This window comes from Delphinapterus leucas, chromosome 7 (assembly GCF_059928025.1).
Source record: "Delphinapterus leucas isolate spDelLeu-1000000601 "Yukka" chromosome 7, BTC_Dleu_Yukka2, whole genome shotgun sequence".
Taxonomy (NCBI): domain Eukaryota; kingdom Metazoa; phylum Chordata; class Mammalia; order Artiodactyla; family Monodontidae; genus Delphinapterus; species Delphinapterus leucas.
The window spans coordinates 788,992-816,015 of NC_143135.1; the positions used below are offsets into that span (position 1 = coordinate 788,992).

General features: G+C 56.6%; 1 protein-coding gene across 1 annotated transcript in view; it reads left to right on the plus strand.

Moving 5' to 3' along the window:
• The window catches only part of LOC111170325 (mucin-2), a 30,051-nt gene extending 17,360 nt beyond the window's left edge, over positions 1–12,691 (plus strand). The window contains exons 33-53 of the mRNA XM_089914298.1: positions 164–1,096; positions 1,532–2,271; positions 2,719–3,327; positions 4,959–5,013; positions 5,385–5,559; positions 6,027–6,274; positions 6,839–7,022; positions 7,310–7,535; positions 8,120–8,298; positions 8,580–8,649; positions 8,769–8,869; positions 8,982–9,013; positions 9,486–9,663; positions 9,878–9,982; positions 10,212–10,252; positions 10,470–10,592; positions 10,688–10,789; positions 11,184–11,312; positions 11,517–11,556; positions 11,884–12,010; positions 12,377–12,691. Of these exons, the coding sequence (XP_089770424.1) occupies positions 164–1,096; positions 1,532–2,271; positions 2,719–3,327; positions 4,959–5,013; positions 5,385–5,559; positions 6,027–6,274; positions 6,839–7,022; positions 7,310–7,535; positions 8,120–8,298; positions 8,580–8,649; positions 8,769–8,869; positions 8,982–9,013; positions 9,486–9,663; positions 9,878–9,982; positions 10,212–10,252; positions 10,470–10,592; positions 10,688–10,789; positions 11,184–11,312; positions 11,517–11,556; positions 11,884–12,010; positions 12,377–12,599 (4,620 nt within the window). The 3' untranslated portion in view covers positions 12,600–12,691. The remainder of the gene's footprint in view (positions 1–163; positions 1,097–1,531; positions 2,272–2,718; positions 3,328–4,958; positions 5,014–5,384; positions 5,560–6,026; positions 6,275–6,838; positions 7,023–7,309; positions 7,536–8,119; positions 8,299–8,579; positions 8,650–8,768; positions 8,870–8,981; positions 9,014–9,485; positions 9,664–9,877; positions 9,983–10,211; positions 10,253–10,469; positions 10,593–10,687; positions 10,790–11,183; positions 11,313–11,516; positions 11,557–11,883; positions 12,011–12,376) is intronic.
• The last annotated feature ends 14,333 nt before the right edge of the window (positions 12,692–27,024 follow it).

Sequence of the window (27,024 nt, forward strand, 5' to 3'; positions counted from 1 at the left end):
AACCACAACACCCACCACCACTTCAACTGGGACTCCAACTCTGACCCCCACCACAACCTTAACAGAGACTCCAACTCTGACCACTACAGAGATCCCACCTACAACACCCACCACCAGTTCAACTGGGACTCCAACACCGACCCTCAGCACAACCACAACAAAGATTCCAACTCCGACCACTACAGAGACCCCAAGCACAACACCCACCACCACTTCAACTGGGACTCCAACCCCGACCCCCACCACAACCTCAACAGAGACTCCAACTGGAACCACTACCGAGACCCCAACCACAACACCCACCACCACTTCAACTGGGACTCCAACTCTGACCCCCACCACAACCTTAACAGAGACTCCAACTCTGACCACTACAGAGATCCCACCTACAACACCCACCACCACTTCAACTGGGACTCCAACACCGACCCTCAGCACAACCACAACAGAGATTCCAACTCCGACCACTACAGAGACCCCAAGCACAACACCCACCACCACTTCAACTGGGACTCCAACCCCGACCCCCACAACAGCCACAACAACGATTCCAACTCCGACCACTACAGAGACCCCAACCACAACACCCACCACCACTTCAACTGGGACTCCAACTGCGACCCCCAGCACAACCACAACAGAGATTCCAACTCTGACCACTACAGAGACCCCAACCACAACACCCACCACCACTTCAACTGGGACTCCAACTGTGACCCGCACCACAACCACAACAGAGATTCCAACTCCGACCATGACAGAGACCCCAGCCACAGCACCCACCACCACTTCAACTGGGACTCCAACTGCAACCCCCAGCACAACCACAACAGAGATTCCAGCTCCAACCACTACAGAGACCCCAACCACAACACCCACCACCACTTCAACTGGGACTCCAACTGCGACCCCCAGCACAACCACAACAGAGATTCCAACTCCGACCACTACAGAGACCCCAAGCACAACACCCACCACCACTTCAACTGGGACTCCAAGTCCGACCCCCACCACAACCACAACAGAGATTCCAACTCCGACCACTACAGAGACCCCAAGCACAACACCCACCACCACTTCAACTGGGACTCCAACTGTGACCCGCACCACAACCACAACAGAGATTCCAACTCCGACCACTACAGAGACCCCAACCACAGGACCCACCACCACTTCAACTGGGACTCCGACTGCAACCCCCACCACAACCACAATAGGGACTCCAACTCCGACCACTACAGAGATCCCAACCACAACCCCCACCACCACTTCAAGTGGGACTCCAACTATGACCCTCAGCACAACCACAACAGAGATTCCAGCCCCGACCACTACAGAGACCCCAACCACAACACCCACCACCACTTCAACTGGGACTCCAACTGCGACCCGCAGCACAACCACAACAGAGATTCCAACTCCGACCATGACAGAGACCCCAAGCACAACACCCACCACCACTTCAACTGGGACTCCGTCTCCAACCCCCACCACAACCACAATAGGGACTCCAACTCGGACCACTAGTGAGACCCCAAGCACAACACCCAGCACCACTTCAACTGGGACTCCAAGTCCGACCCCCACCACAACCACAACAGAGATTCCAACTCCGACCACTATAGGGACCCCAACCACAACACCCAGCACCACTTCAACTGGGACTCCAACTCCGACCCTAAGCACGACCACAACAGAGATTCCAACTCTGACCACTACAGAGACCCCAACCACAACACCCACCACCACTTCAACTGGGACTCCAACTGTGACCCGCAGCACAACCACAACAGAGATTCCAACTCCGACCACTACAGAGACCCCAACCACAGGACCCACCACCACTTCAACTGGGACTCCAAATCCGACCCCCACCACAAGCACAACAGAGATTCCAACTCCGACCACTACAGAGACCCCAAGCACAACACCCACCACCACTTCAACTGGGACTCCGTCTCCAACCCCCACCACAACCACAATAGGGACTCCAACTCGGACCACTAGTGAGACCCCAAGCACAACACCCAGCACCACTTCGACTGGGACTCCAAGTCCGACCCCCACCACAACCACAACAGAGATTCCAACTCCGACCACTATAGGGACCCCAACCACAACACCCAGCACCACTTCAACTGGGACTCCAACTCCGACCCTAAGCACGACCACAACAGAGATTCCAACTCTGACCACTACAGAGACCCCAACCACAACACCCACCACCACTTCAACTGGGACTCCAACTGCGACCCGCAGCACAACCACAACAGAGATTCCAACTCCGACCACTACAGAGACCCCAACCACAGGACCCACCACCACTTCAACTGGGACTCCAAATCCGACCCCCACCACAAGCACAACAGAGATTCCAACTCCGACCACTATAGGGACCCCAACCACAACACCCAGCACCACTTCAACTGGGACTCCAACTCCGACCCTAAGCACGACCACAACAGAGAGTCCAACTCCGACCACTACAGAGACCCCAACCACAGGACCCACCACCACTTCAACTGGGACTCCAACTGCGACCCCCAGCACAACCACAACAGAGATTCCATCTCCGACCACTACAGAGACCCCAACCACAGGACCCACCACCACTTCAACTGGGACTCCAACTGCAACCCGCACCACAATCACAATAGGGACTCCAACTCCGACCACTACAGAGACCCCAACCACAGGACCCACCACCACTTCAACTGGGACTCCAACTGCGACCCCCAGCACAACCACAACAGAGATTCCAACTCCGACCACTACAGAGACCCCAACCACAACACCCACCACCACTTCAACTGGGACTCCAACTGCGACCCCCAGCACAACCACAACAGAGATTCCAACTCCAACCACTACAGAGACCCCAAGCACAACATCCATCACCACTTCAACTGGGACTCCAACCCCGACCCCCACAACAGCCACAACAACGATTCCAACTCCGACCACTACAGAGACCCCAACCACAACACCCACCACCACTTCAACTGGGACTCCAACTCCGACCACCACCACTACAGAGACAATCCCCACTACTGTCACAACCACAGAGACCCCAACACCAATAACCACCACCACAGTGACCCCAACACCACCACTGACCACCACCTCCACAGTGACTCCAACTCCGACCCTCACCATTAGCACCACCTCCACCGAGACTCCAACACCTACACCCACCATAACAGAGACCCCAACTCCAGCGTCCACCACCACAGAAATCCCCTCCCCGACCACTGCCACATCCACAGAGACTCCAACCCCACTTCCCAACATTAGCACTACCAGCAGCACATCAAAATCTCTTCCTACGTCTTCCCCTCCAATCTCCCAGTCCACCTATCCCTCTTCCATGGAATCTACCACGCTTGTGACGACCACCCCAACAATTGTGGAGACATATAGCACACCACAGACCCCAGCGTCGACAGAATCAGCCATCACTACAACAGGAGGAACCACGCCCTCTCCACCTACACCTGGCCCCACCCCTCCAGGTACACAGAGACCATGGAACTTGCGTGGTTATTGGTGATGCGCTTACCGTTCCTTCTCCCGCCAGGGGAGCTTTACAACTCTTGGGTCTTGAGACAGGTGCCCCCCACCCTACCCAGTGAGAGCGGTCCCCAAGAAGGCTCCAGGAGGGCTCGCCTGCCTCTCCTGCCCCCCAAGTCCCGATGCTGAGTGTTCAGGGAGCTGCTGACCCCACAGTACGTCTCTCCTTGGGCATGGCTGCCTGTGGCCCACATCCCTCAGCCTATGGCTGTAAGATGGGCTACGTGGGCAAACCCATCCTGAGGGAAGACCACCGAGGCATGTGTGGCCTCATGGGGAGTAGAGGCTGCCAGTCAGGTGCCATGGGAGACCCTCCCTCTGTCCCCCCTCTTCCAGCTGCACTTCTCCCCTGGGGCTTTGGAGGGCAGCTGGTCAGCCTCTCTTGATGGACCAATGTCCTGTGGCTCTCGTGCTGCCTGGAGCTGGTGCCTCACCCCCGTGGCCTCCCTGTTACATACACCATAGACTGTGGGCCCTGACACTCTGCTCAACCCTGAGACTGAGGGCTGGGGAAATGGATGTGAGGCCTCCCACGCCAGGTACCAGGTCCTTTGAGTGAGCTGCCCACACGCACTTGCCGCCAGGCCGCCTGTGCATCTGCGATGGGTGGACGCCCACAGCCCTGACTGCACCCTCCATTCTTACAGGCTCGCCAGCCTCGGGTCCCACCTCCTCGAAGACCACTCCCACCCGTGGAACCACGACTGGGCCCCCTTCATCCACCACAGGCCCCCCTTCCACACCCACACCCACTCCCGCGACTGTGTCAACGACTTCCACGGGAACTTCCACACCAATAGGACACTCGTCGACCATGCCACCCACGCCACAGACCACCAGCACCTTGACCTCCAGTGTGACCACCCCCACGGTGATCCCATTAACCTCACCCAACATCACCACGAGCATCGTCTCAGTCACCACCAAGCCCCAGAGGGAATGCTGCTATTTCAATGAAACGTACTATGCCCCAGGTACCCAAGCTTTTCATTCTGACTCAGGCAATGCAGGCTGGTGGGACTTTGCGTTCCCAGCGCCCAGGGGTCAGTTGAAGGTCTAAACTGGGCGCTTGCTTGGGAAGCTGGATGCCAGCACGGGCGGATGTCTCCACGGCCAGCCCCGTGTGCTGCCACCACAAATCAGGACTGAGTGAGGGTGGTGTGGACTTCTCTCTCGTGGCCTCTGTGGGGACCCGCCTGGGTACTCTGGTGGCCAGCCCTGTGTGGATGGGGTAAGGACTGGGTCTTTCCCCTTGCAGGTGAGCTGGTGTACAATAGCACACATGGGGACACCTGCTATTACGTGAACTGCTCGCTGGACTGCACACTTGAGATCTTCAACTGGTCCTGCCCATCCACACCCACCACCCAGCCATCCATGACATCCAGTGTGCCGCCCACCACCAAGCCCCCTGCGTGCCTGGACTTCGATCCTCCCAGACAGGTCTGTGTCTGTGGGTGGCTTTTGTCCCCTTGGGCACACCCCCCCCCACTATCTGGGCATCCAAAGCCCCAGGTGCTACCTTTCTGCTGGTTATGCCCCTGCCCCTATGCCCCACATCCCCAGTTGGGCGAAGGCTTTAGGCAGCTTGCTGGGCTCAGGGTCTGCTGTGGCCCTCCTACCTTCTCTCCCACACGCCCCTTGCTGTAGTGAGGTGGCTGGCTGCCCTCCTGGACGGGGTTGCCCTTCGCCTTCAGCCTCCTGGGCAGGGCTCTTAGGTGCTCACCTGGGGTCTCGCCTGCACGGCCCACCCCTCCTGTGTGAACCTGGGCGCCAGGCTGGTGCCGCTGACCCTGTGCCCTCCCCACCTGCAGGAGAACGAGACCTGGTGGCTGTGTAACTGCACCATGGCCATCTGCAAGTACAACAACACCGTGGAGCTCGTGGAGGTGAAGTGCGACCCCCCACCCATGCCCACCTGCTCCAACGGCCTCATGCCTGTGCGCGTCGAGGACCCCGACAAGTGCTGCTGGCACTGGGAGTGTGACTGTAAGCCCGACGCCACAGAGACCCACCCCACCTGCTCCCCACTGTGTGTGTGGGAGCTGCAGACCCCAGGCTGTCGTGATGGCTTTGATGGCTGAGCACCCGCGGAGAGTCAGGCCCACGTTTGGAGCAATTTCTCATGCCTCCTGCTTATTCCCCATCTCAGGCCAGGGGCCCGGGGGGAGGGAGGGTCTTGCCTGGTAGAGTATGGCCACTGCCGAGGGGCCTGGGGTGGGGGTGGGGCAGAGCTGGAGTTGGAACCGAGGCCTGGCCACTGCGGGCTGAGTGCGGAAGGCACTCTTGGGGCCCAGATGTCCCACGTGCCCCAGGAACCAGACTTCGGGGCTTCCCTCAGTTTCTGCTTGCCCTTCCCACCTGACCCTTGACCCTTGGTCCCTGTCCTTGACCCTGTCCCTGTCCCAGCCCCCAGCCCATGGCTCGGCACTGGCTCACCCCAGCTCCCTCTGCAGGCTACTGCACGGGCTGGGGGGACCCGCACTACGTCACCTTCGATGGGCTCTACTACAGCTACAAGGGCAACTGCACGTACGTGCTGGTGGAGGAGATCACTCCCACTATGGACAACTTCGGGGTCTACATCGACAACCAGCACTGTGACATCAACAGCCAAGCGTCCTGCCCCCACGCGCTCATCGTGCGCCATGAGACCCAGGAGGTTCTGATCAAGGCCGTGCACACGATGCCCATGAGGGTGCAGGCACGTTGGCTGGGGAAGGGTGTCTATGGCGGGGCGCACTGATGCGGGCTCCCTTAGCCGGTGGGAGGCTGGGCTTCCTCCCCCAGAGCCAGGCTTGGAGAGGGCAGGGCGGCGCTCAGCGGACACATTTCTGTGTCTGGCCCTCTGGAGGCATTCAGGGACCTCTTGACCTCCCCCTCTCATGCCCCTGCCACCTACCCTGGGCACAGGTCTCTGTGGCAGAAGCCCCCTCCCTGAGGACAGGGGTGAGTGGGGAGGGGCCCTGAACACACTGCACGGCGTTGTTGGTTCCCGTGGCCCGGGGAGTCCTACCCCCTGCACGGGGGCCCCCAGGTCTCCGGGGGACTCTGAGGACAGAGGCCCTGCCACCTTGCCCCTGAGACGAGTCAGGACAAGGATCAGCGCGATGGAAAGAAGAGGGAAGGGGGAGAGGGACGGGCAGAGATCCCCGCACTGGGTGCTCAGCCTGAGGACAGGCGGGGGTAGGGTGACCCCAGGTGCCTCCGGAGGCACAGCTCGTCCCACCCTGCTGGCCTTCCCTGACCCCAGATGTCTCGGCCACAGGTGCAGGTCAACAGGCAGGCCGTGGCGCTGCCCTATAAAAAGTACGGGCTGCAGGTGTACCAGTCAGGCATCAACTATGTGGTGGACATCCCTGAGCTGGGTGCCCTCATCTCCTACGACAGCCTTTCCTTCTCCATCCGGCTGCCCTACCACCGGTTCGGCAACAACACGAAGGGCCAGTGTGGTGAGCCTCTCGCCCCCCGTGCGCTGCCCCAGGGAGGGTGTCCGGGCTGCGGCTGGCTGCGGGCGCCTGCCCCCGCGGCTGTGGTTCTCAGCGCCGTGCAGGCCCCCACCGCCTTATCTGGGTTGGGCTCCTGTGGGAAGCCAATAGGAGCCTAGTCTAGTCTGTGCCCTTGGCCCCGGCCAGCCGGCCAGGGACCTGGGCTGGGAGGGGCTGGGTCCTGGGGCTTTGCCCAGCCTGCTGGACGGCTGGGCTCGGCTCAGGGACGCGTGGCCTTCCTGCCGACACAGGTACGTGCACCAACAGCACCTCGGATGACTGCACGCTGCCCGGTGGGGAGGCCGCCGCCAACTGCGAGGTCGCGGCTGGCCACTGGGTGGTGAACGACCCCTCGGAGCCGCAGTGTCCCCACAGGGGCTTCACCACCGAGCGCCCGGCCGCCTGGCCATCGGTGGGCAGCAGCACAACCACCGGGACACGCTCTCCGTCTCCGCTCTGCGAGCTCATCAAGGACAGGTGATCCAGTGGGGCCCAGGACTCGGGCTCCTGATTTCCATGGGGCTGAGTGGCCCGTAAGGCATCCCTGTGCCCTTTGTGACCCTCCCATCTCTCCTGCCTCCTGGGCTGGTGCAGGGGCGGTTGGGCTTGAATCCTGGGTAGAGACTAGTTGACTCGGGACAGAGTTCGCATCCAGGACTGATGCTGGGGAGGGGTATTTGGGCTTAGACAGAGAGGGGGCGCTCCCAAAGCTGGCATCCCTGGGAGCGAGCAGCTTGTCCCCAGAGGTGGGCGAGTCGGGGCTGAGAGGTTCCCTGCTGGTGTTGCTGGAGGGGGGTCTTGGCACCCCGTGGCTGTTTAGACACGAAGCTTCCATCTCTGGGCCTGAGCACAGCGTCTCATCCTCGGGCCACAGTGCTGGCCCCCCTACCCCAAGGCCAGCCCGGCCGCTCTGCTCCCACCCTCAGCCCACGGGCACCTGTCTGGTGGTGCAGGCTGAGCCGGGCCCTGGGGGACAGCCCAGGTGGAGGTGCTGGGCAGGGGGTATTGTGAGAGAGGCTGGGGCACTGGCCAGACCGTGACCTGCAGCCCTCCACCCGCAGCTTGTTCGCCCGGTGCCACACTGTGGCATCCCCCAAGCACTACTACGAAGGCTGCATATTCGACAGCTTCACTGCGCCCGACTCAAGCCTGGAGTGTGCCAGCCTGCAGGCCTATGCAGCCCTCTGTGCCCAGAAGGGCATCTGTGTCGACTGGCGGAGCCACACTGGCGGGGCCTGTTGTGAGTGCCTGCCCGCCCCGTCCTGGGCTCTGCTGGGCGCTGTGCCGGGAGCCAGACTGGGGTGGGGGGACAGGCCACCAGAAGAGCGGCCTTGCTCAGCACCCGGCGGGCTGGGCCCCCTCCTCCTGGCTCGGGACAGCGTGGGGGGCTGAGGCCACGCTCAGCCCGTGCGGGTGTGTGGGGTCCTGTTTGGGAGGGGTTGGGCACGATGTCACTTGGGGGTTAGGGTGGGGGACACAGGCTTTCCCCCTCTGACTCTGGTTCCTGCCCCCTCCCCACAGTGGTGACGTGCCCGGCGCACCGCGAGTACCGGGCCTGTGGTCCCGTGGAGGAGCCCACCTGCAAGTCCAGGTCAGTCACCGTGGATGCGTCGGGGCGGTAGGCTGTCCCTCTGACCGTGCTCCTGGCCGGTGTGTCGGGGCTGGTCGTCCAGTCTGTCCCCTCGCCGTCTCATGATGCTCTCCCCCCAGCCCCACCCAGGCAAACAGCCCACGCCTGGCGGAAGGCTGCTTCTGTCCCAAGGGCACCACCAGCTACGCGCCCGGCTTCGACGTCTGCGTGGACCTGTGCGGTAGGCTGCCTGCCAGAGGCCGCTACTCCTCCCTGGGGCTGAGGCCAGCTCCCACATGCTGGGGCTGTGCTCACAGGGCTGTGCTCACGGGGCCTGTCTCCTTCCTTCCTAGGCTGCGTGGGGCCCGACAACGTGCCCAGAGAGGTAGGCCAACACCCTTGGTGCTGGGACTGGACACTCCCACGAGCCCTGCATTTTGGGAGGTGGGATGGGTTGGAATGAGAACCTGGGACCCTTGGAGGCTATAATGAGTAATGAGTGATTTAAGTCCTGGAAGGCTGAGCTAGCAGGGGGATCCACCCACTAGCCATTTCATGCTCTGTCTACACCTGCGGCGGCGTCTGCAGTGTTGAGTGTGTCTCCTGCGCGTGGTTGGCTCTTTAGCTCCACGCTGTGTGAGCCCCACAGAGGCACGTGGCATGTCTGCCCCGCACCAGCCCTGTGTGTGCACACGCTGGTGAGCAGGTCTCGGTTGTGATGTGAGTGTCCTGGCCCAGAACCTGCCCTGTGCGCTCAGAGCAGGGAGGGCGCGGGCTTTCCCGCAGGCCGCCGGGTGCAGCGCGGCCTCGGGCTGACCGGCGCCCGCTCTCCCCCTGTTCGCCCCTCCTCCCTGCAGTTTGGGGAGCACTTTGAGTTCGACTGCAAGGACTGCATCTGCCTGGAGGGGGGCAGCGGCATCGTCTGCAGGCCCAAGACATGCCACCCCAGGCCCCGCATGGAGTGCAAGGAGAACGGCACCTACCCTGTCACAGAGGTCGACCCCGCCAACATCTGTTGCAACATCACCTCTTGCAGTAAGGCGCCCGCGGGGCAGGGAGCGGGCCTGGCCCTGCTGTGGTTTCTGGAGGTGGGGGCCTCAGGGCGTGTCCGCAGGAGAGTGGGCGTCGGTGGGGCCACGGGGGTCCAGACCCCGGGTCCCTCTGCTGCAGGCCCCAGCCCTGTGCAGGGTGGCATCGGGGCTCGGCCAGCTAGCAGCCGTGCTCACTGGGGCATCTCCCCCGTTTTCAGAATGCAATGCCATCCTGTGCAGGGAGAACCCCCCGCCGTGCCCACTGGGCTTCGAGGTGAAGAGCAAAATGGTCCCTGGGAGGTGCTGCCCCTTCTACTCGTGTGGTAGGTGGGCCAGGGTGGGGGATGAAGGAGGTCTAGGCCGGGCAGCCGGGCTGGGGCTGGGCAGCGGTGTGATGGGGGGATGGGGAGGTGGGGGGGGTGGGGCTGAAGTGGCCCCTGCCTGGGGGCTCAAGTTCTGCCCAGCGGATGCACCCAGCCCAGTCCGCTGGCTCTGCGTCCACGTGGGCTCAGGCAGGACAGTCTGACCTTCGTTCCTCTTCTTCCCCCCAAGTGCCCAAGGGTGTGTGTGTTCTCCGGAACGCTGAGTACCAGGTGAGCCCTGACGGGCTGCGGGGAGCGGGGCCGGGTGCACAGAGGGCTTCGGGGCATGGGGTTTGGCAGGCTCTTGGCTGGCCCGGTGAGGGGCCCTGCTCTGGGGGCTCTCGGCCCCTGGGGCACCCAGCTCACCTGCTGGTGATGGGGGGCGGTGCCCTGGAGGAGGGGAGGTGCCTTGGAGGCCCCGCCTCACCTGCCCTCCCTGTGCCCGAAGCCCGGTTCTCCAGTCTTCTCTTCCAAGTGCCAGAACTGCACGTGCACCGAAGGCAGGGACAACGCCACTCAGCTCAACATCATCTCCTGCACCCACGTGCCTTGCAACACCTCCTGCAACCCCGTAAGCACCCCCTGCCCAGACAAGTGCGGCCCGCCCACCGCCGTCCCCGCGCAGCCCTTCCTCTTTCGATGCCAGCCCGCCCGGGTGTCCTGCAGGGCTTTGAGCTGGTGGACGCCCCCGGCGAGTGTTGCAAGAAGTGTCAGCAGACCCAGTGCATCGTCATCAACCGGCCCGGCAGCCAGGTCGTGGTCCTGAAGGTGCGCACGCCTGTCCTTCCCCGCCCGGGGCAAGGCTGAGTCTCCCCCGGGGCTGCAAGGCTGTACACGTCCTGTCTCTTATCAGGACACCTGCCATGGGATTTTGGCCCCCTGTTCCTCCCCCACGCCCCGGGTAATCCAGGATGGTCTCACCTGGAGATCTTTAATTCAGCTCCCTCTGAAAGACACCCTTTCCAGATCAGGTCACCTCTGCGGGATGTGCGGGTTAGGTTGTGGACCCGTCCCTGGGCCCCTCCTGGGTGCCGCCGGCCTGGTGGCCCCGGGCCTGTGGGCTGCACTCGGCAGGGTGTCCGGGGAGCTGCCAGGTGTCTCCAGTTGCCTTTCTGGGTGGGACTCCTGCCAGGCCTCCCACAGACCCTCCTCTGCCCCACAGCCCGGCGACATGAAGAGAGACCCCCTGAACAACTGTACCTTCTTCAGCTGCATGAAGATACATGGCCAGTTCATCTCATCCGTCTCCAGCATCACCTGCCCCGACTTTGACCCCAGCACCTGTCTCCCGGTGAGCAGGCCCATCACTGCTGGGAGTGCGGGTCCCCGATGTTCCTGAGCGGCTGGACCTCCAGCACCAGGACAGCAGCCTCCAGCCTGGAGGGTCTGCTGTGGGCCCTTATGCAGGAACGGCCGCTTGCACCCCCGTGGCAAGAGGGGGGCTGTCACTGCTCGGGGAGGCCTGCGAGTCCCAGCTCTTTCTCCTTCCCGCCAGGGCTCCATCACACTCATGCCCAATGGCTGCTGCAGGAAATGTGAGTTCGGGCGGGTGGCTCCTGGGGCACGGGGCGCGGCGGCCTGGCAGTGGGCTCCACCCGGGCCCCTTGAAGGGAGGACAGCACGAGGGGATGGTGCCCCGGGAATCCCGTCCCCTCTGCGCCACTCTCAGCTGGACGCTGAGCTCGAAGGCGTCACCTGGGCTGCCCAGGAAGCCTGAACCCCTTCCTGAGAAGCAGGACAGAGCTCAGCTTGCTTGAGGGCGGCCGAGGTGGGGTGCTTGGGGAGGGGAGAGGAAGCAGTGAGGGGGAGTGAGAGGGCCCTGGATGGTGGAGACCCCCCGAGCCTCTGCCCCCTCTCCCCAGGCCTCCCTCGCAATGAGACCAGGGTCCCCTGCTCCACTGTCCCTGTCGTCAGGAAAATTTCGCACAACGGCTGCGCCAAGCTGGTCACCATGAACGACTGCTCCGGGTCCTGCGGGACCTTCGCCATGTGAGGCCCAGGCCGCGAGTGGCCCTGGTGGGGGTGGCGGGGGGGATCCTGCGGGACCTTCGCCATGTGAGGCCCAGGCCGCGAGTGGCCCTGGTGGGGGCGGCGGGGGAGATCCTGTGGGACCTTCGCCATGTGAGGCCCAGGCCGCGAGTGGCCCTGGTGGGGGCGGCGGGGGGGATCCTGCGGGACCTTCGCCATGTGAGGCCCAGGCCGCGAGTGGCCCTGGTGGGGGCGGCGGGGGGGGTCCTGCGGGACCTTTGCCATGTGAGGCCCAGGCCGCGAGTGGCCCTGGTGGGGGCGGCGGGGGGGGGCGGGGGCTGCATCCGCGCCAGCAGACAGTGGCGCCTCACCCCGGCTGCTCTGCAGGTACTCGGCCGAGGCCCAGTCCCTGGACCACAGGTGCTCCTGTTGCAAGCAGCAGCGCACCAGCCAGCGGGAGGTGATGCTGCAGTGCCCGGGCGGGCACTTGCTCCGCCACACCTACACCCACATCGACAGCTGTCTGTGCCAGGACACCATGTGCGAGCTGCCCCCCTGGCGCAGGGCCCGGCGCTCTGGCCTCAGGGACCTGGGCCCGGGGCGGGGGTGAGTGGGGCGCGCTCGGCCACCCAGGCCCCGCCTCCACCGTCCGTACAGCGCCTCTCCTGCCCCGCTGAGCTTCCTCGCCTCCTAAGCTGACCTTCTCTCCACAGATATTTATTCTCCAAAAGCCTTTGTTCGATTCTTTGCTTTTCCGAAATAAACTCAGGCAGACACTGCGCAGCTGTGCTTCAGTAGAGGCTGGGCGTCGGGTGGGCCGCCGTGCACGGCCGAGGTCTGGCTGATTCCTGGGGAGCGAGTGGGCTCCGGCCACCAGGCTCTGCACGCAGGATCGGGGGGACACAGTGCACAGGGGCCTGGCCTGGCTTCGGCAAACCCCGGAAGGCACTGTCCTGCCCTCTCCTGCCCTTGGCGTGCACGAAGCCCTGGCTGGGCCACCGAGATGCAGGTGGCCCCCCGCTGCAGGAAGCCCCCTGAGCCCGATTTTGCGAAGAAGGACGCAGTCACTTTCACAGCCATTATGCTGCCTGTGCACCTGTTTGCGTGCGTGTGAGTGTGTGTTCGCATATGTGACCTGGGTGTGAATGTGCACACGTTTGCATGTGTGTGTGAAATGCGCCAACCCCTGGGGAAAATGGAGAAGGTCCTGGTCCACAGATGGGGGCAGCATGCCGACGCCTGCTGCAAAAACTGACAAAAAGTGACCTTATGGGTCCTTCCGGGCTGCCGTAATGCAGCTGGCCGCAGGGCCTCTGGCTGGCTCTGGGGACCAGGCCAGGAAGCGGCCCTGTGTGTGTGCGTGTGTCCACCTGTCCACATGCCCACGTGTGTCTGGGGAGCTGCTCTGTGCGCTGGCTGAGATACCAGAATGGGAATTCTAGGGAAGGGACCCTCTGGTCCTTTTACCGTAGAGCGAGGCTGGCAGCCGTGGAGACCCATGGGCTTGGGAGGGGAGCAGTTGCTTCTCTCTGACCAGGTGGTGGGGGAGTGGGGGCCCTGGGTTCCTGGGCTGAGGACCCCCAGGTGTAGTAATCCAACCTGTGAGCATCCTTGGAGACCTAAGGGGAGGGGACTCTCCCCCCGGGGCCCAGGTACAGTCTGCTGTCCCATTTACACCTGATACCTGTCGGCCACATTTACACCTGGCTCATGGGTGCTGGATGAAGCTGCCCAGGGCCCAGCCGCGCTTGCACAGAGCGGACCCAGGCCCCCTACCTCCCCTCCACCCACTGCCTCCTGCCGAGCTGGGCTGAGGCCACTGCCCTCCCCTCAGCCACCTGACTCCCTCCCCAACCTGACCCCCACCTGACACTAGGTCAGGACACCCCAGCACAGCAGTGCCACCCTGGATCCCGGGTTCCTGGTGACTTCAGGAGCTCATGCTACACCTGGCCCAGCCAGTGGACCTCTCGGTGGTCAGTTGGCCTGGGCTGGACTTGGAGCCACCAAGTCCCCTCCTAAAGCAGAAGGTTTGTTAAGGGGACAGAGGGGTTGCCCACCCCTGCTTTGTGGCCACGTGGGGTCCTGGGTGCCTCAGAACCAGCCCTGCTGGTAAGCGGTCACTGAGCCCACCCCAGGCTCTCAGCTGTTCCTCTGTCCCTCCTGGGCCATGAAGGCTGTGAGCTCCGTTCGCTCAGTGTGTGGCCTGTTGCCTGGACCTGGACCCGAGCCCCAGGCCCGGCAGCTCCAGCCCCGGCTGCGAGACCTGTAGGACAGGACCGGGGGTAGGGCGCTGGGGCCGGCGCCGGGTCGGGGGGTGGTGTCAGGTTCTGGCCAGCATCCTCCTTGGCCTCCCAGGTCCCCACTGCTGCCCCACTAGCCCTGGCCTCACAGCTGTGAAACGGGGGCTCCCGGGTGACCAGGGGTGGGCAAAGGTGGGTTGTGCCCCCAGGCCCGCTGATTTAAGCAGAACAGCCCTGGCTTTTTTCTCTTGGACACGGAGTTTCCATGAAGTTTTGCTTGGAAAGAGGTTTTTGGCTTAAAAATAGTTTGACAGGGACTTCCCTGGTGGTCCAGTGGTGGCTAAGACTGCATTCCCAGTGCAGGGGGCCCGGGTCCCATCCCTGGTCAGGGAACTAGATCCCGCACACCGCAGCTGAGTCCGAATGTTGCAACTAAGACCCGGTGCAGCCAAATAAATAAATAAATATTAAAAAAAAATAGTTCGACAAAATCACCGGCAGATGGCGGGAGGTCGCGGCCCTGTCCCCTGAGAGGAACACGCGGCGCCTCCCGCCCACCCCGCACGTCGAGCGCTCATGGACGAATGAACCAGGGAGTGCGTGAGCAGAGGAGCCATCCGCATGCCAGCCTCCGAAGACCCAGGAGGGGGCGGGGTGGGGGGGGGAGGTACCGATTCATTGTTTCACTTCCCTCAGGCCAACGGTTCCTGCCCCACCCCCCTGTTTAGATGCGGGCTCTGAGGGCTCTGCTGTCTGCCGGGACACCTGTACGGTGTGTGGCAACCCGGCCCTCTGCTCAGAGAGCAACCGCCTGGGCCCTGCCCCTCCCTCCGCGCTCCCAACCCAGCCCCTCTCCCACTTCAGCCTTCCGATCCTGCGGAGCCCCCCAGGCCCTGTAGCCGCTCCACAGGTGTTCCCCGCCTGCCCCAGACCTGGTTTCTAGCTGGGGAGGGGTCCCTATGGAGACCCCAGGCCGGGCCCACACCGCCGATGGATGCAAAGCCCGGATGACGGGTGGTTCCTGGCCCCCCAGTCCGCGGCCCCTCTCCTGGTCTGGGTCTCTGAGCTGAGCTCCCCTTTCCACTGACGTCTCTGGGGCCGATCTCTCCTCTGACCAGAGGCAGAGAGGCTTCCACCTGCCTCCACCGCCTCTGCCCACCCAGGCTCTCAGGCACAGCTGTGCCAGGGCAGAGGCGGCAGATGTTCCCAACCACCTGGGCGGCCCTGGGGACACCTTCTGTAAATGGGGACTTGGCAGAACAGGTGCGTCCCTGTCCGGACAGCCTGCCCCCTCCCCCTGCACACGGCCCACCCAGGTCACAGAGGCGTTGGAGGGTCAGGATGGCGGACAGGGAGGGAGGAGGGCGGGCAGCCTGCAGCCCCCTCCCCTCTCCAGCTGCTCTCTCTTCTTCCTCACCTGGCTCACCACCCAGAGCTGTGCCCTCCTAGGGCTCCCTAGGGGTACACACCTGGAGCCACGGCCATCTGCTTCTCCCACGGCCCATGGTGGGCTGTGCCCTGTCTGGGGTGCCCCCAGGGCACAGGAGACAAGGACCAGGTCAGCCAGGTGGGCGGCCCTGCCCCGGGGACCTGGAAGCTGGGCTACAAGTTCTCCGCCACTGTCTTGGGTGCCGTGGAAACAGGCCCAGGCTTGAGACAAAGTAACTGTCCATCTCCATGCTGCCCCACCAGCCCTGGGCCGCCACAGCCCCTCCCCCCTCCCCCCAGCCTGCCCACCTCTGCCCCTGGCCAGGAGGCTATGTAAGAATAAATCACCTCACTGTTGGCTAAGTGCCTGTTTCTCCTGCTGCCCCCGTGGACCCTCACACTACAAGGGCCCTGACACAGGGTTCACTCCAACCCCGTTTTCAGTAGGAAAACAGGCCTGGAGGGCGAGGGGCTCCCAAGGCCACCAAGTGGACCCCGAGGCAGAGTTGACCAGGCCGTGGGTCCTTCTGCTGCATGCCGCCTTCCCCACCCCGCCCCACCCCAGCAGGTGCCCCCCACACCCCGCCGTTCCCTCGAGCTCACTGATGCTGGACCTGCCCCAGGGCAGGGCCCACGAGTTCCCACCAGGCCTCGTGGCACTGCAGCTCAGCTACGCTCGACCCCTGGATGCCGGCTGGCCCACGCTGTCCGGGGTGGCGGGCCTGCAGCGTGGCCTTCAGGGGTGCCCATGGCCATGGTGCCCACTCGGGCTCCAGCTGTGCAGGCCACTCCGTGCCTGCTGTGCCCCTCTAGGTCCTCACTTCGCAGCGGGATTGTGACCATAACAACCGACAGGTAGTGCCTGGCTTGCTGCCGCCCAGGCCTTCCAGAGGCTACGCTCGCCCCCAGGCACTTGTCCCCCACCACAGGAGAAGGCCGCAGAGCCAAGACCCCTGCCTGGGGCCCAGGAGGGATGGGGTCTCCTAGGCACCCTGCGGGATCGCAGGTTGTCAACCCTGTGGCAACACTTCTCGGGCTCTGTGGGGCTCCACCGGTGAGGGGAGCCCTGGGCCCACAGCCTGGCCCTTGATCGCAGGGCTGCGGTGGGGGCCCCAGTGGTGAGAGCACAGCCTCGTTCTGAGGTTGTGCCCGGGCCTCTCATGGTGTGATAGCCCTGCCCACACACTGGACATTAGGTAAGGACCGGACTTAGGATTTCCATCACGAGCTCCCACCTTGCTTTTCCCGGGGCACCTTTTATTTTATTTACTTATTTTAAAATATTTATGTATTTAATTAATTAATTTGGGGGGGCTGCATCGGGTCTTAGTTGAGGAATGCGGGATCTTTCGTTGTGATGCTCGGGCTTCTCTCTAGTTGTGGCATGCAGGGTTTTCTCTCTCTAGTTGTGGCGCGTGGGCTCTGTACTTGGTGGCACGCAGCCTCTCTCGTGGCACGCGGGCTTAGTTGTTCTGCGGCATGTGGGATCTTAGTTCCCCAACCAGGGATCGAACCCACGTCCCCTGCATTGGAAGGCAGAATCTTTACCACTGGACCCCCAGGGAAGTCCCTCCCGGGGCACCTTTATTTATTTATTTATTTATCTCTCTAACATCACCTCTTTATCACAACAACGCTAGCTGAATCAAATATCACAAAGTAAACCCCAAAGCCCTCTCAAAAGCCATATTTACACAATATTTTACAATATACAGAAATGCTTATTCTACCGTAAGTTTTTAAATACTAAATTTGATCCGATGTCATATGCAAAAAAGTATGCATAGAAAAAAATTTTTAACATATGTATATAGGTGCATGGACAAAAAACAGAAGAAAAGACACCGAAATGCTAGCAGTGGTTGTTTGGGTGGTGGGATGCCGCCAGGCAGGCGGGGAGCCTCTATCTGGGAGCTGCATGGAGGGGACCCTGTCCCATCCTGCCCTGGATTTCTCTGCACAATCCGAGTGATCTATCACGAGCATGCATTCTAACAGCAGAAATTCTTTTCAGAAATCACTGAAGATGTGGGAATTCCCTGGTGGTCCAGCAGTTAGGACTCCTCTCTTTCACTGCCCGGGGCCCAGCTTTAGTCCCTGGTCGGGGAACTAGGATCCCGCAAGCTGCACAGTGCGACCCAAAAAAAAAAAAAAAAAAATCACTGAAGATAGAAATCTTTTGTGTTCCCCTCTGCCTTGGCTGGGATGGCCACACGTGTGTGGACATCGGTCATGACCCCTCAAACCACACACTTAAAGTCTGTGCATTTATTATGTCAAGTATGCCTCAATTTTAAACTGTAGCAGGACAAAACCAGTCGCTGTGGAGCAGGGCTGCTTCACATCCACACACTTCTGGAGCAGAAGCCTTCCCCAGCCGTGCCTGTTTCCCCTCCATCCCAACTTCAGGAAGCATCCTTGTTCTGAATAGGATTCGGGGTAACTTAGGAAACTGCTCTCAATACAGTATTTTAAAGTTGAAGAAATTGACAGGAAAGGAAATCAGTGGGAATATCGAGGTAGTAATGGGAAAAGTTAGCACACAAAGGAGGCACAGTCATGTCACCATGGCCAAAGTGGGGGCAGAGCGGGAACCTTGTGGCCACAGGCCATCACAGGGCTGTGTGTCCCTTTTGGGCTCCAGGCACAGGGTCACAGTACCTTGGGGACGAGCAGCCCAGCTTTCTCTGTCCTCCCCGACAGGTGTCTGGGCTGCAGAGATTCTGGCCCCTGAGCTCTCCTGAGTTGGAAGTTCACTGGGCCCCTGGATGGGCGTGGGGGGGGCAGTACTGGCAGGAGTGGGGTTTTCCTCAGACAAGGCTCATGGAATGAAGAAAGTGAACAAACGAACCAAGGCGCTTTGCCCCAGACACGTGGGCCTTGTCCCAGGCAGAGCCATTGCCTTTGAGAAGCCATCAAGGCCACCTGCCAACAGCCAAGAGCTGAGTCTCCTGGCTGACTCTGGCCCTCTCCAGGCCTCCCTGCTCATTCCGGGGCACTTTTAAAAAGACCACTCAGAGCTGAGCCTGTGAAAGTTAGTAACCTCTGCCCCAACAGCCTTGTAAGTACTAGATGCTCAACTGTGACCTGGGACAGATGACCCTGTGCACCAGCCGCCCCTTGTTTCTGGGGTCCGTAGGTAATAAATCTTGTGACTTTACTTCCTTTGTGGGAGTGTGTTGAAACTGCGCCTGCAATCGAAATGGTCCTGGGGTTTTCCCTTCCCCAAAGCGGGAGGTCAATGCTGAGGGGCTGGGGTGGCCCCTCCTTCAACAGACAGTGCTCTGAATAGTCTTAATATACCAGCTCCTGGCTTTCCAGCTGGAACTCCAGAAAAGAACCTCCTCTGAGAAGCAGCTCTGGGCAAGTAGGGAGGGGGTCCAGGGGGGGCTGCTCCCTTCTCAGGGGACCCCAAGTCCCTCCATGGCTGTCTCTTAGCTTCTCTTTCCAGGGAAACACTTCCCGGTGTCTTAAATTGGAAACGAGCCTGATTGACATAGAATATTCCACCTGACACAGCAGAAATCACGTTCTTTTTAAATGCACGTGGACCGTTCACAAAGATGGGCCGTACTCCAGTCGCAAAACAAAAGGAAACATGTTTAAAACAGTAAAAATCATACAAAGTATGTTACACACATGGGACACATGGAATTAAACTAAAAATCAACAACGGAGAGAGAGATATCTGGAAAATTCCAAATATTTAGAAATTAAAACATACTTCTAACTAACATGAATGACAGAGGAGGCCACAAGAAATCAGGAAATATTTAAAATAGAATACAGATGAAAAGAAAACCTATCAAAAATTGTGAAATGTAGCTAAAGCATGTCTTAGATGGACTTTTATGCATTTAATGTTTGTATTAGTGAAAAGGAAGCTCAAAGCAAATAGAAAGAAGCAAATAAGAAAGAGCATAAATAAACAAAATTTAAAACAAAACAAACAACAAAACCAAAAATCCAATGGAGATTGTCAATGAAAAAGAAAACTGGCTCTTTGAAGAGATTAAAAATAAAACTGACAAATCTCTAGTGGACCATGAAAAAAAGAGCAAAGACATGAATGATTAATATCAAGATTAAAAAGGGACATAACTACAAATCCTACAGACATTAAAAGGATAGTAAGGGAGTATTATGAGCTACTTTATGCTAATACATTTGATAATTTAGATTAAGTAGACAAATGTCTTGAAGGAAACAAGTCAACAAACTTTGTTCAAGAAGAAATTGAAAACTTGAACAGCCCTATGTTGATTCTAGAAAACTAAAACTCGTAAACTTTTCCACAAAGTTCAGGTTCAGGTGGTTTCACTGGTGAGTTCTATCAGGTATTTAAAGAAAAAACAATATTGATCTTACATAAATTCTTTCAGGAAATAAAGAAGGAGGGGACACTTCTCAACTCATTTTATGGGGCTAGTATTTATGTTGATTCCAGAACCAAAGATATCATAAGTAAAGCAAATCACAGATCAATTCTTCTCATGAAAATAGGTGCAAAAATCCATAACAAAATATTAGCAAGTCAAATCCAACAATACATACACAGGCTAATACCAAGTGAGGTTTACCCCAAGAATGCAAGATTGGTATAACATATGAAAATCAATCAGTGTAATTCCCCATGTTCATAAAATAAAGGAGAAAAACAAATGATCATATTATATGCAGAAAAAGTGTTTGAAGAAAATCACAACACTTTAATGATAAAAACTCTCAGAGAGCTAGGAAAAAAAGAGAACATCTTCAACCTGATTGGGGACATTTACAAAAACCTGAAGCTAACATCACACTCAGAGATTAAAGCCTATTCCAAGATCAGGTAGGAGAGTAGTCTGTGTGCTCTCACCACTTCTGTTTAGCATTGTACTAGACGCCCTTGCCAGTGCAATAAGACAAGTAAAAGAAATGAAAGATGTTCAGGTTGGAAAGATCTGAATGGTATATTTTATAAAGATGTCTATATTTGAAGATGATATATTTATGTATGGCGATAACCCTAAGGAACCTACAAAATATCTACTAGAAAGAATAAATGAATTTATCAACATTGCAGGATATAAGGCAATGTACAAAAACCAATGGCATTTCTATATAGTATAAATGCACAATTAGAAATGAAATTAAAGAAAACAGCCCAATTTACAATAGCATCATAAATAAAATACTTAGGAATAGATTTAGCAAAAGTTGTATGAGATGTGTACAGTAAAAACTACAAAACAGTACAAAGCAAAACATAAAGGCTGAAGTAAATGGAAAACTATACCATGCTCATGGTGGAGGATTTAATATTGGGAGCATGGCTGCCCTTCCCAAATTTATCTAAAGATTCAACGCAATACCAATCAAATCCCCAATAGGCTTTGTTGAAGAAATTGACAAGATGATTTAAAATTCATATGGAAAGGCAATCTGGTAGAGTCAAAACAATTCTGAAGAACAAAGTTGGAGGGCTAGCATTATCTGATTGCAGGAAAATGTTGTATAAATACAGTTTTATATTATTTATTATTTATATTAATTATATTATTATAAAGATATAGCCTATATAATTAATAGTATTCTATTGGCATAAAGATAGACATACAGATCAATGCAGCAAGACAGAGAGTCCAAGAATGGTGGCACAGTGGTTGAGACTCCGCCTGCCGATGCAGGGGACACGGGTTCGTGCCCCGGTCCGGGAAGATCCCACATGCCGTGGAGCGGCTGGGCCTGTGAGCCATGGCCGCTGAGCCTGCGCGTTTGGAGCCTGTGCTCCGCAATGGGAGAGGCCACGACAGTGAGACGCCCGCGTACTGCAAAAAAAAAACAAAAACAAAAACACAAAGGTAATTAATAGGATAAAGGTAGTCTTTTTTAACAAATAATGCCAAATGTCTATCTGTGTGGAAGAGAAATAAACCTTGACCCTTAGCCAACACCATATACAAATATAACCTAAGTGCAAGAGCAAGAACTATTAAATTTATAGAAGAAATACAGAAGAAAATATTTATGACATTGGAATAGGCAAAGATTTCTCAAACCAGACATAAAAAACACAAAATATAGAAGAAAAAACCAATAAAATAGACTTTATTAAGATTAAAATCTTTTGCTTTTTGAAAGACATGGTTACCAAATTTTTGCAAAACATATGTGTGAAAAGGAACTTACATCCAGAATATATAAAAAAACTCTTACAACTCAATAAAAATAAGTTAACTCAATTAAAAATAGGCAAAAGATTTATAGGATCCGTCACAAAATATGATATAGGATCGGCCAGTAGGACGTTCAACGTTACTGGTCCTCCAATAAATGCACAAACTACAAAGATGTGTCGGTCTTCACACACGGACAATACAAAATGTTGGCAAGAACATGGAGTAACTGGAACTCTCAGATGTTGCTGGAAGGAATGTGAAATTGTACAGCCTTTTGGAAAACAAAACGTTACCAAGTTAAATGTATACTTACTATGTGACTCACCAGTTCCCCTCGTAGATGTTTACCCAGGACAAAAGAAACCACATGGTTGAAGAAGACGTATGTGAATGTTTGAGGCACCATCATTCAAGATTTCTGAAAACGAGAAGTGATGTACTTGCCCGTCCACTGCTGAATGGATAGACAAATGGAAATATTGGGTTGGCCAAAAAGTTCCTTCGGGTTTTCTATAACATGAAAAACCCGAACGAACTTCTGGGCCAACCCAATATAGCCGTATGTTGAGATACTGCTCTCCAATTAAAATGGACAAGTATCGCTGTATGCAACTGGGATAAGTATCAAAAGCATTGTGTTAATCGAAAGTAGTCAGGTATAAAGGACTGCAGGATTTTGTACCACAGAATTCTAAAAATGACAAAACTGGGGGGAATGAAGAGCACAGCGGTGGTTTCCTGCGACCAAGGATGTGGAAAGGGACCAGCTGCAAAACGGCACAAATAAGCTTTCTGAGTTCCTCCATCTTGATTTTGGTGGTGAGTACATGACTGCACATAGTTACTAAAAGTTATCAGGCTGCTTGTCACGTGTCTGCTGTCAGCTGGTGGGTCTGCAGGACCGGACATGGTCGGAGTAGCTTGGGTCACTGGCACCTGTATCCATAAGTCGCTCCTTCTCCAGAAGAAGGTGGCTATTCCCATGGCGGTCACTGTTCTCAAGAGCCACGAGAGACCCGAGGGCACAAGCTCTTTTCATGCCTCCACATGTGTCGGATTTACTGCTGTTCCAGTGGCTATAGCTATCCATGGACACAGCAAGCCCAGATCGGTGAGGATGGGATACAGGGGTGTGAACAGCTGGGCCTTTGACCACATCGTGTCACACAGACTTTCCCAGAAGGCAGAAAAAGTGGGAGGCTGAGGCCTCTCATTTCTGAAACTAGGATAACGGTGATACAAAAATCTCTCAAAAGCAGCCCAAGGAAATGAAATTGCAGACACCCTGAAGAATTTATTAGTCCTTGTGGGGCTTGCCTTTTTCTCTGCAGCCACATCTCTTTCCATGAGGAGCTGGTCCTTCTGTTCCTGCCCCTTTGTCCTTTACGTCCTCCATCTCGGGGAGAGCGCAGTGGCTTAAAGGCTTAATCCACACCCGAAAAGAGAAACAGGGTGTGGGCATCCCTCCTCTCTTCTCTTCCTTCCTCCCGGGCCTGACCTGTTCTCCTTTGCTTCTCCAAGGAGGGGGCTTGTCAGGGCCGGCCATTGGAGGGTTGTCTGTTGAATTCGAGGGGTCAGAGTAAGGAAGCCGACTTACCCACAAATGCGATCCATGGTCTCCGGCCAAGAATCTATAATTTACGCAACTAGGCTTGGTCCTGCACACGCCAGCTCCCCTTCCTTCCTTTTCAATTGGTTCAAGCCTTCAGGTGGGGAGGGCTGTGTATGACGCTCCCCTGAGATCCCAGAAACCGTGAGCAAGGAGGCTTATCCAGCAAGTCAAGTATTGTTCAACAGCAGAAGATCTACTAACGTAATGTCTCAGTCAGGATAGCTCTGGTGTGTTGCAGTAACAAGAGCCCCCAGATCTTGGTGACCTGTGACAACGGAGGTTTCCAGGCACCCTGGACTGGTGCTCTGCTCCCATTTTCTCTCCAGGAACTCAAGTGATGGAGCAGCTGTCATCTCAGAGATCACGTCTGTCACGTGGAGCATCTTGCCCGGTGTCTAAACCCTCAGAACAAAGGGTCACCTGGTTGCTGGCAGCTGCCAGGGCTGGGATGTGAGATGTGGCTTTGCCAACAGGAGGGGAGCCAGTAACGTTTGGCGATTTCCATGGACAGATTAAAGGAGAAAAACTATTAAGAGATGCAGAAAAAGCACCCCATGAAAGTAAACAGCTTGTCTTCATTTTTTTTTTAAAGCAAACTAAGACTGGAAGGAAACATTCCTCATCTGTTAGTGGGTATCAGTCAAAAAACGGCAGCAAACATCAGATTTAGTGCTAGAGCTTTAGAGTCATTCCATGAAAGTCAGGGGACGTGGAGGTTGTCTACAATGACTACTTTCTTTTTTTTAAAAAAATTTATTGATGTATAGCTGATTTACAATGTTGTGTTAATTTATGCTATACAGTAAAGTGACCCAGTTATACATATATATTCTTTTTCATATTCTTTTACCATCAATCTATGGGGTCTAGAAGTTCTTGCCAAAGCAACAAAACAAGAAAAAAAAAGTATCAGGATTGAAAAAAAATAAAACTGTCCTGATTTAAAGATACTGTGATTATCAAGATGGAAAAGCCAATTAGAGCTCAGTAACATTGTTGGATACAAGGTTAATGAAAACAAGTACACAAAACCAGTAGCATTTATTTATGCCAGTAAAAACCAAGTAGAAAAAATAATAATTAACACAGCCACAAACCCACGCAGATTCCTAAGAATAAATCAAACAGAATATGTCCCAGGCTATTAAGAGAAAATTACTATAGTTACTGGAAGGCAAATAGGAAGACCTTATTAAATGGAGAGAGATGCCCTGCTCACGAATGATAAGATTCAATTTTGAAAAATAAAACCATTTCTTGGCAAACAGCTGTATAAACGTAACAAAATGCCTTTCACAATCCCAGTAGAGTTTTTCATGGACTTTTCAGGTTGCTCAAACAGCCCACGTGAGACCAAAGAGCTAAGAAGAGCTGAGAGTTTTCAAAGAAGCACGAGGTGGGAAGGATGGTCTCTTCTCACAGAGCAGCGTGGGCTTGCTCAGGGATAGGCAAGCGGGCAGGTGGAACAGACCACACGCCAGGACAGTGACTGCGGTGGGAGGGACTCCTCATATGCGGGGAGGGGGGACCTTCAGTAGAAGCTGCTGGGACAGCGTTCTCTCAGTGGGGAAGTAGGAATGAGGTCTCCACCTCACGCCCCAAACTAAGATCAGATACCAAGTGGCTTAAGTAGCTAGATGTGAAAAGCAAAACTTTTAAACTTTCAGGAGAAATTCAAGGTGTAATGTTTGTGCCCTCAGGGGAGGGGAGGATTTCTTAACCAAGTCAGTAAAATCACAAGCCGTCGATGTCGCAGTGGAGACACTTGATAATATCCTGTTTGCAAAAAGACAACCTAACAAAGTGAAAACACAGGCCAAAGAGGGAAGGAAGCTTCCGTGAGGATGACTCATGAGGACCAGTGTCCAAAGAGCTAAGGAATGCCCGTGATGTCCACCACCTGCTGGACCCTCATGGGGTGAGGGGAGGAGAAGGAAGGGGAAGGGGAGGACGGGGGAGGCTGAGCCCACCCACGGCCTAGACGGAGAGTCCAGGGCGCCCACCTGCTGCCTTGGGGCAGAGGGCAGCTCACCTCCTTTCAGGCACAGATGACGAAAATAAGCAGCAAGCCAAGAAGCTTGACCACAGGGATCCTGGAAAAGCGAGAGAAACCCCCCTTGGGACCCGCATTAGCCCACCGGCGCTTCTGCCTGGCCCGTCCTGCCGCTAGCCGAGCCGGGTGTCACAGCCCTCTCGCAGGAGTGAGACCCCCACCCTTCCCCAGAATGCAACACGGCCACTAAACCTGCAGGAGCCGGAACCACAGCAGGCTCACGCAGACCCTGATTCCATCACTGGGGATTCACGCGTTATCCCTGTTTTATAACTTGCACATTTACAAACGTGGTAAAACTATAAAAACTTTTGAGAACCATGGAATTCAGGATTGTGGCCACTTCTGGGGAGGGGGTGGGTGGCGAGAGGCACCCGGTTCTATCCGTAATATTTTATTTCTCGATGGAAAACATATCTGAAGCACAAAGGTCAAGGAGCTAATGTTAGTTGAAGCTGGATGGCGGGTACACGGTGCCCACGTGTCAGTCTGTTCTCGATGGTATGTTTGAAATCTTTCCTGGTGGGAGGATGGGAGCTGGTGAGTGGGCCCTGCAACGTCCAGCGCAGCCCCTGGGGCCGCGGCAGGAGCACAAGGAACGTGCTGCGGTGGCTGGAGGGCGTCCCAGGTCTCAGGCTGCTGAGGGCGTCAGCGGTGTGGTCAGTCCTTCCCTGCCCAAGCCAGCCGGGCCGAGCCCACAGCCTGCGACCAGGAGGCCAGAGCAGGGCCCCATGGACGTCACCGGGCTCTGAGAGCCTCATGGCGCCCTCGGACCCTCAGGAGTAGCTCCGCCAGGGTTTGCTGATGGCATCAAATCAGATCCTGTCTGTTTACGGTTCTGCTGGCCACTCCCTGAACCCCACCTGCCTGCCGGTCCCTGAAAGGAGCCGGGGATTTTCTCCCTGTGCAGTGAGTTTTGACTCACTCTCTCCCCTTTTGTTCTTATAGGTTGTTGTGGGCTGAACTGTGTCCCCCAAATTCATACATAGGGGTCCTGACCCCCAGCACCCCAGAATGTGACTATTTGGAGATGAGGTCTTTAAAAAGGTGGAAAGTAAAATGAGGTCACGAGGGTGGGCCCTGCCCCAGTGTGACTGGTGTCCTTATAAGAGGAGGAGGTCAGGACACAGACACACACAGAGGGACGACCCCGTGAGGACACAGTGAGGAGACAGCCGTCTACAAGCCGAGGAGAGAGGCCTCAGGAGGACCCAGCCCTGCCCACACCTGGATCTGGGATTCCAGTCTCAGGACTGAAGACAAAAAACAACGAACAATGTTGCTCCAGTCACCCCAGGAAACACACCCTGATCAACCCTGCGGCTACACAGAGGGAGGACCCAGGTGGACAGGATGGGCGCTCAGAGAGGACATAGGGCTTTCGGGCCATCACCTGTTGGCGTTCCCCCTGAGAGTCCACCCCCTGCCAAGCTCGGGGAGTGACAGGGGTGGTGTCATTGGCTCAGTGATCCCGGCCGAGGGTGAAGCAGCTTCCTCTAGGGGACAATCTTGGTGGGGGGTGGGGGGCGTTGACTATC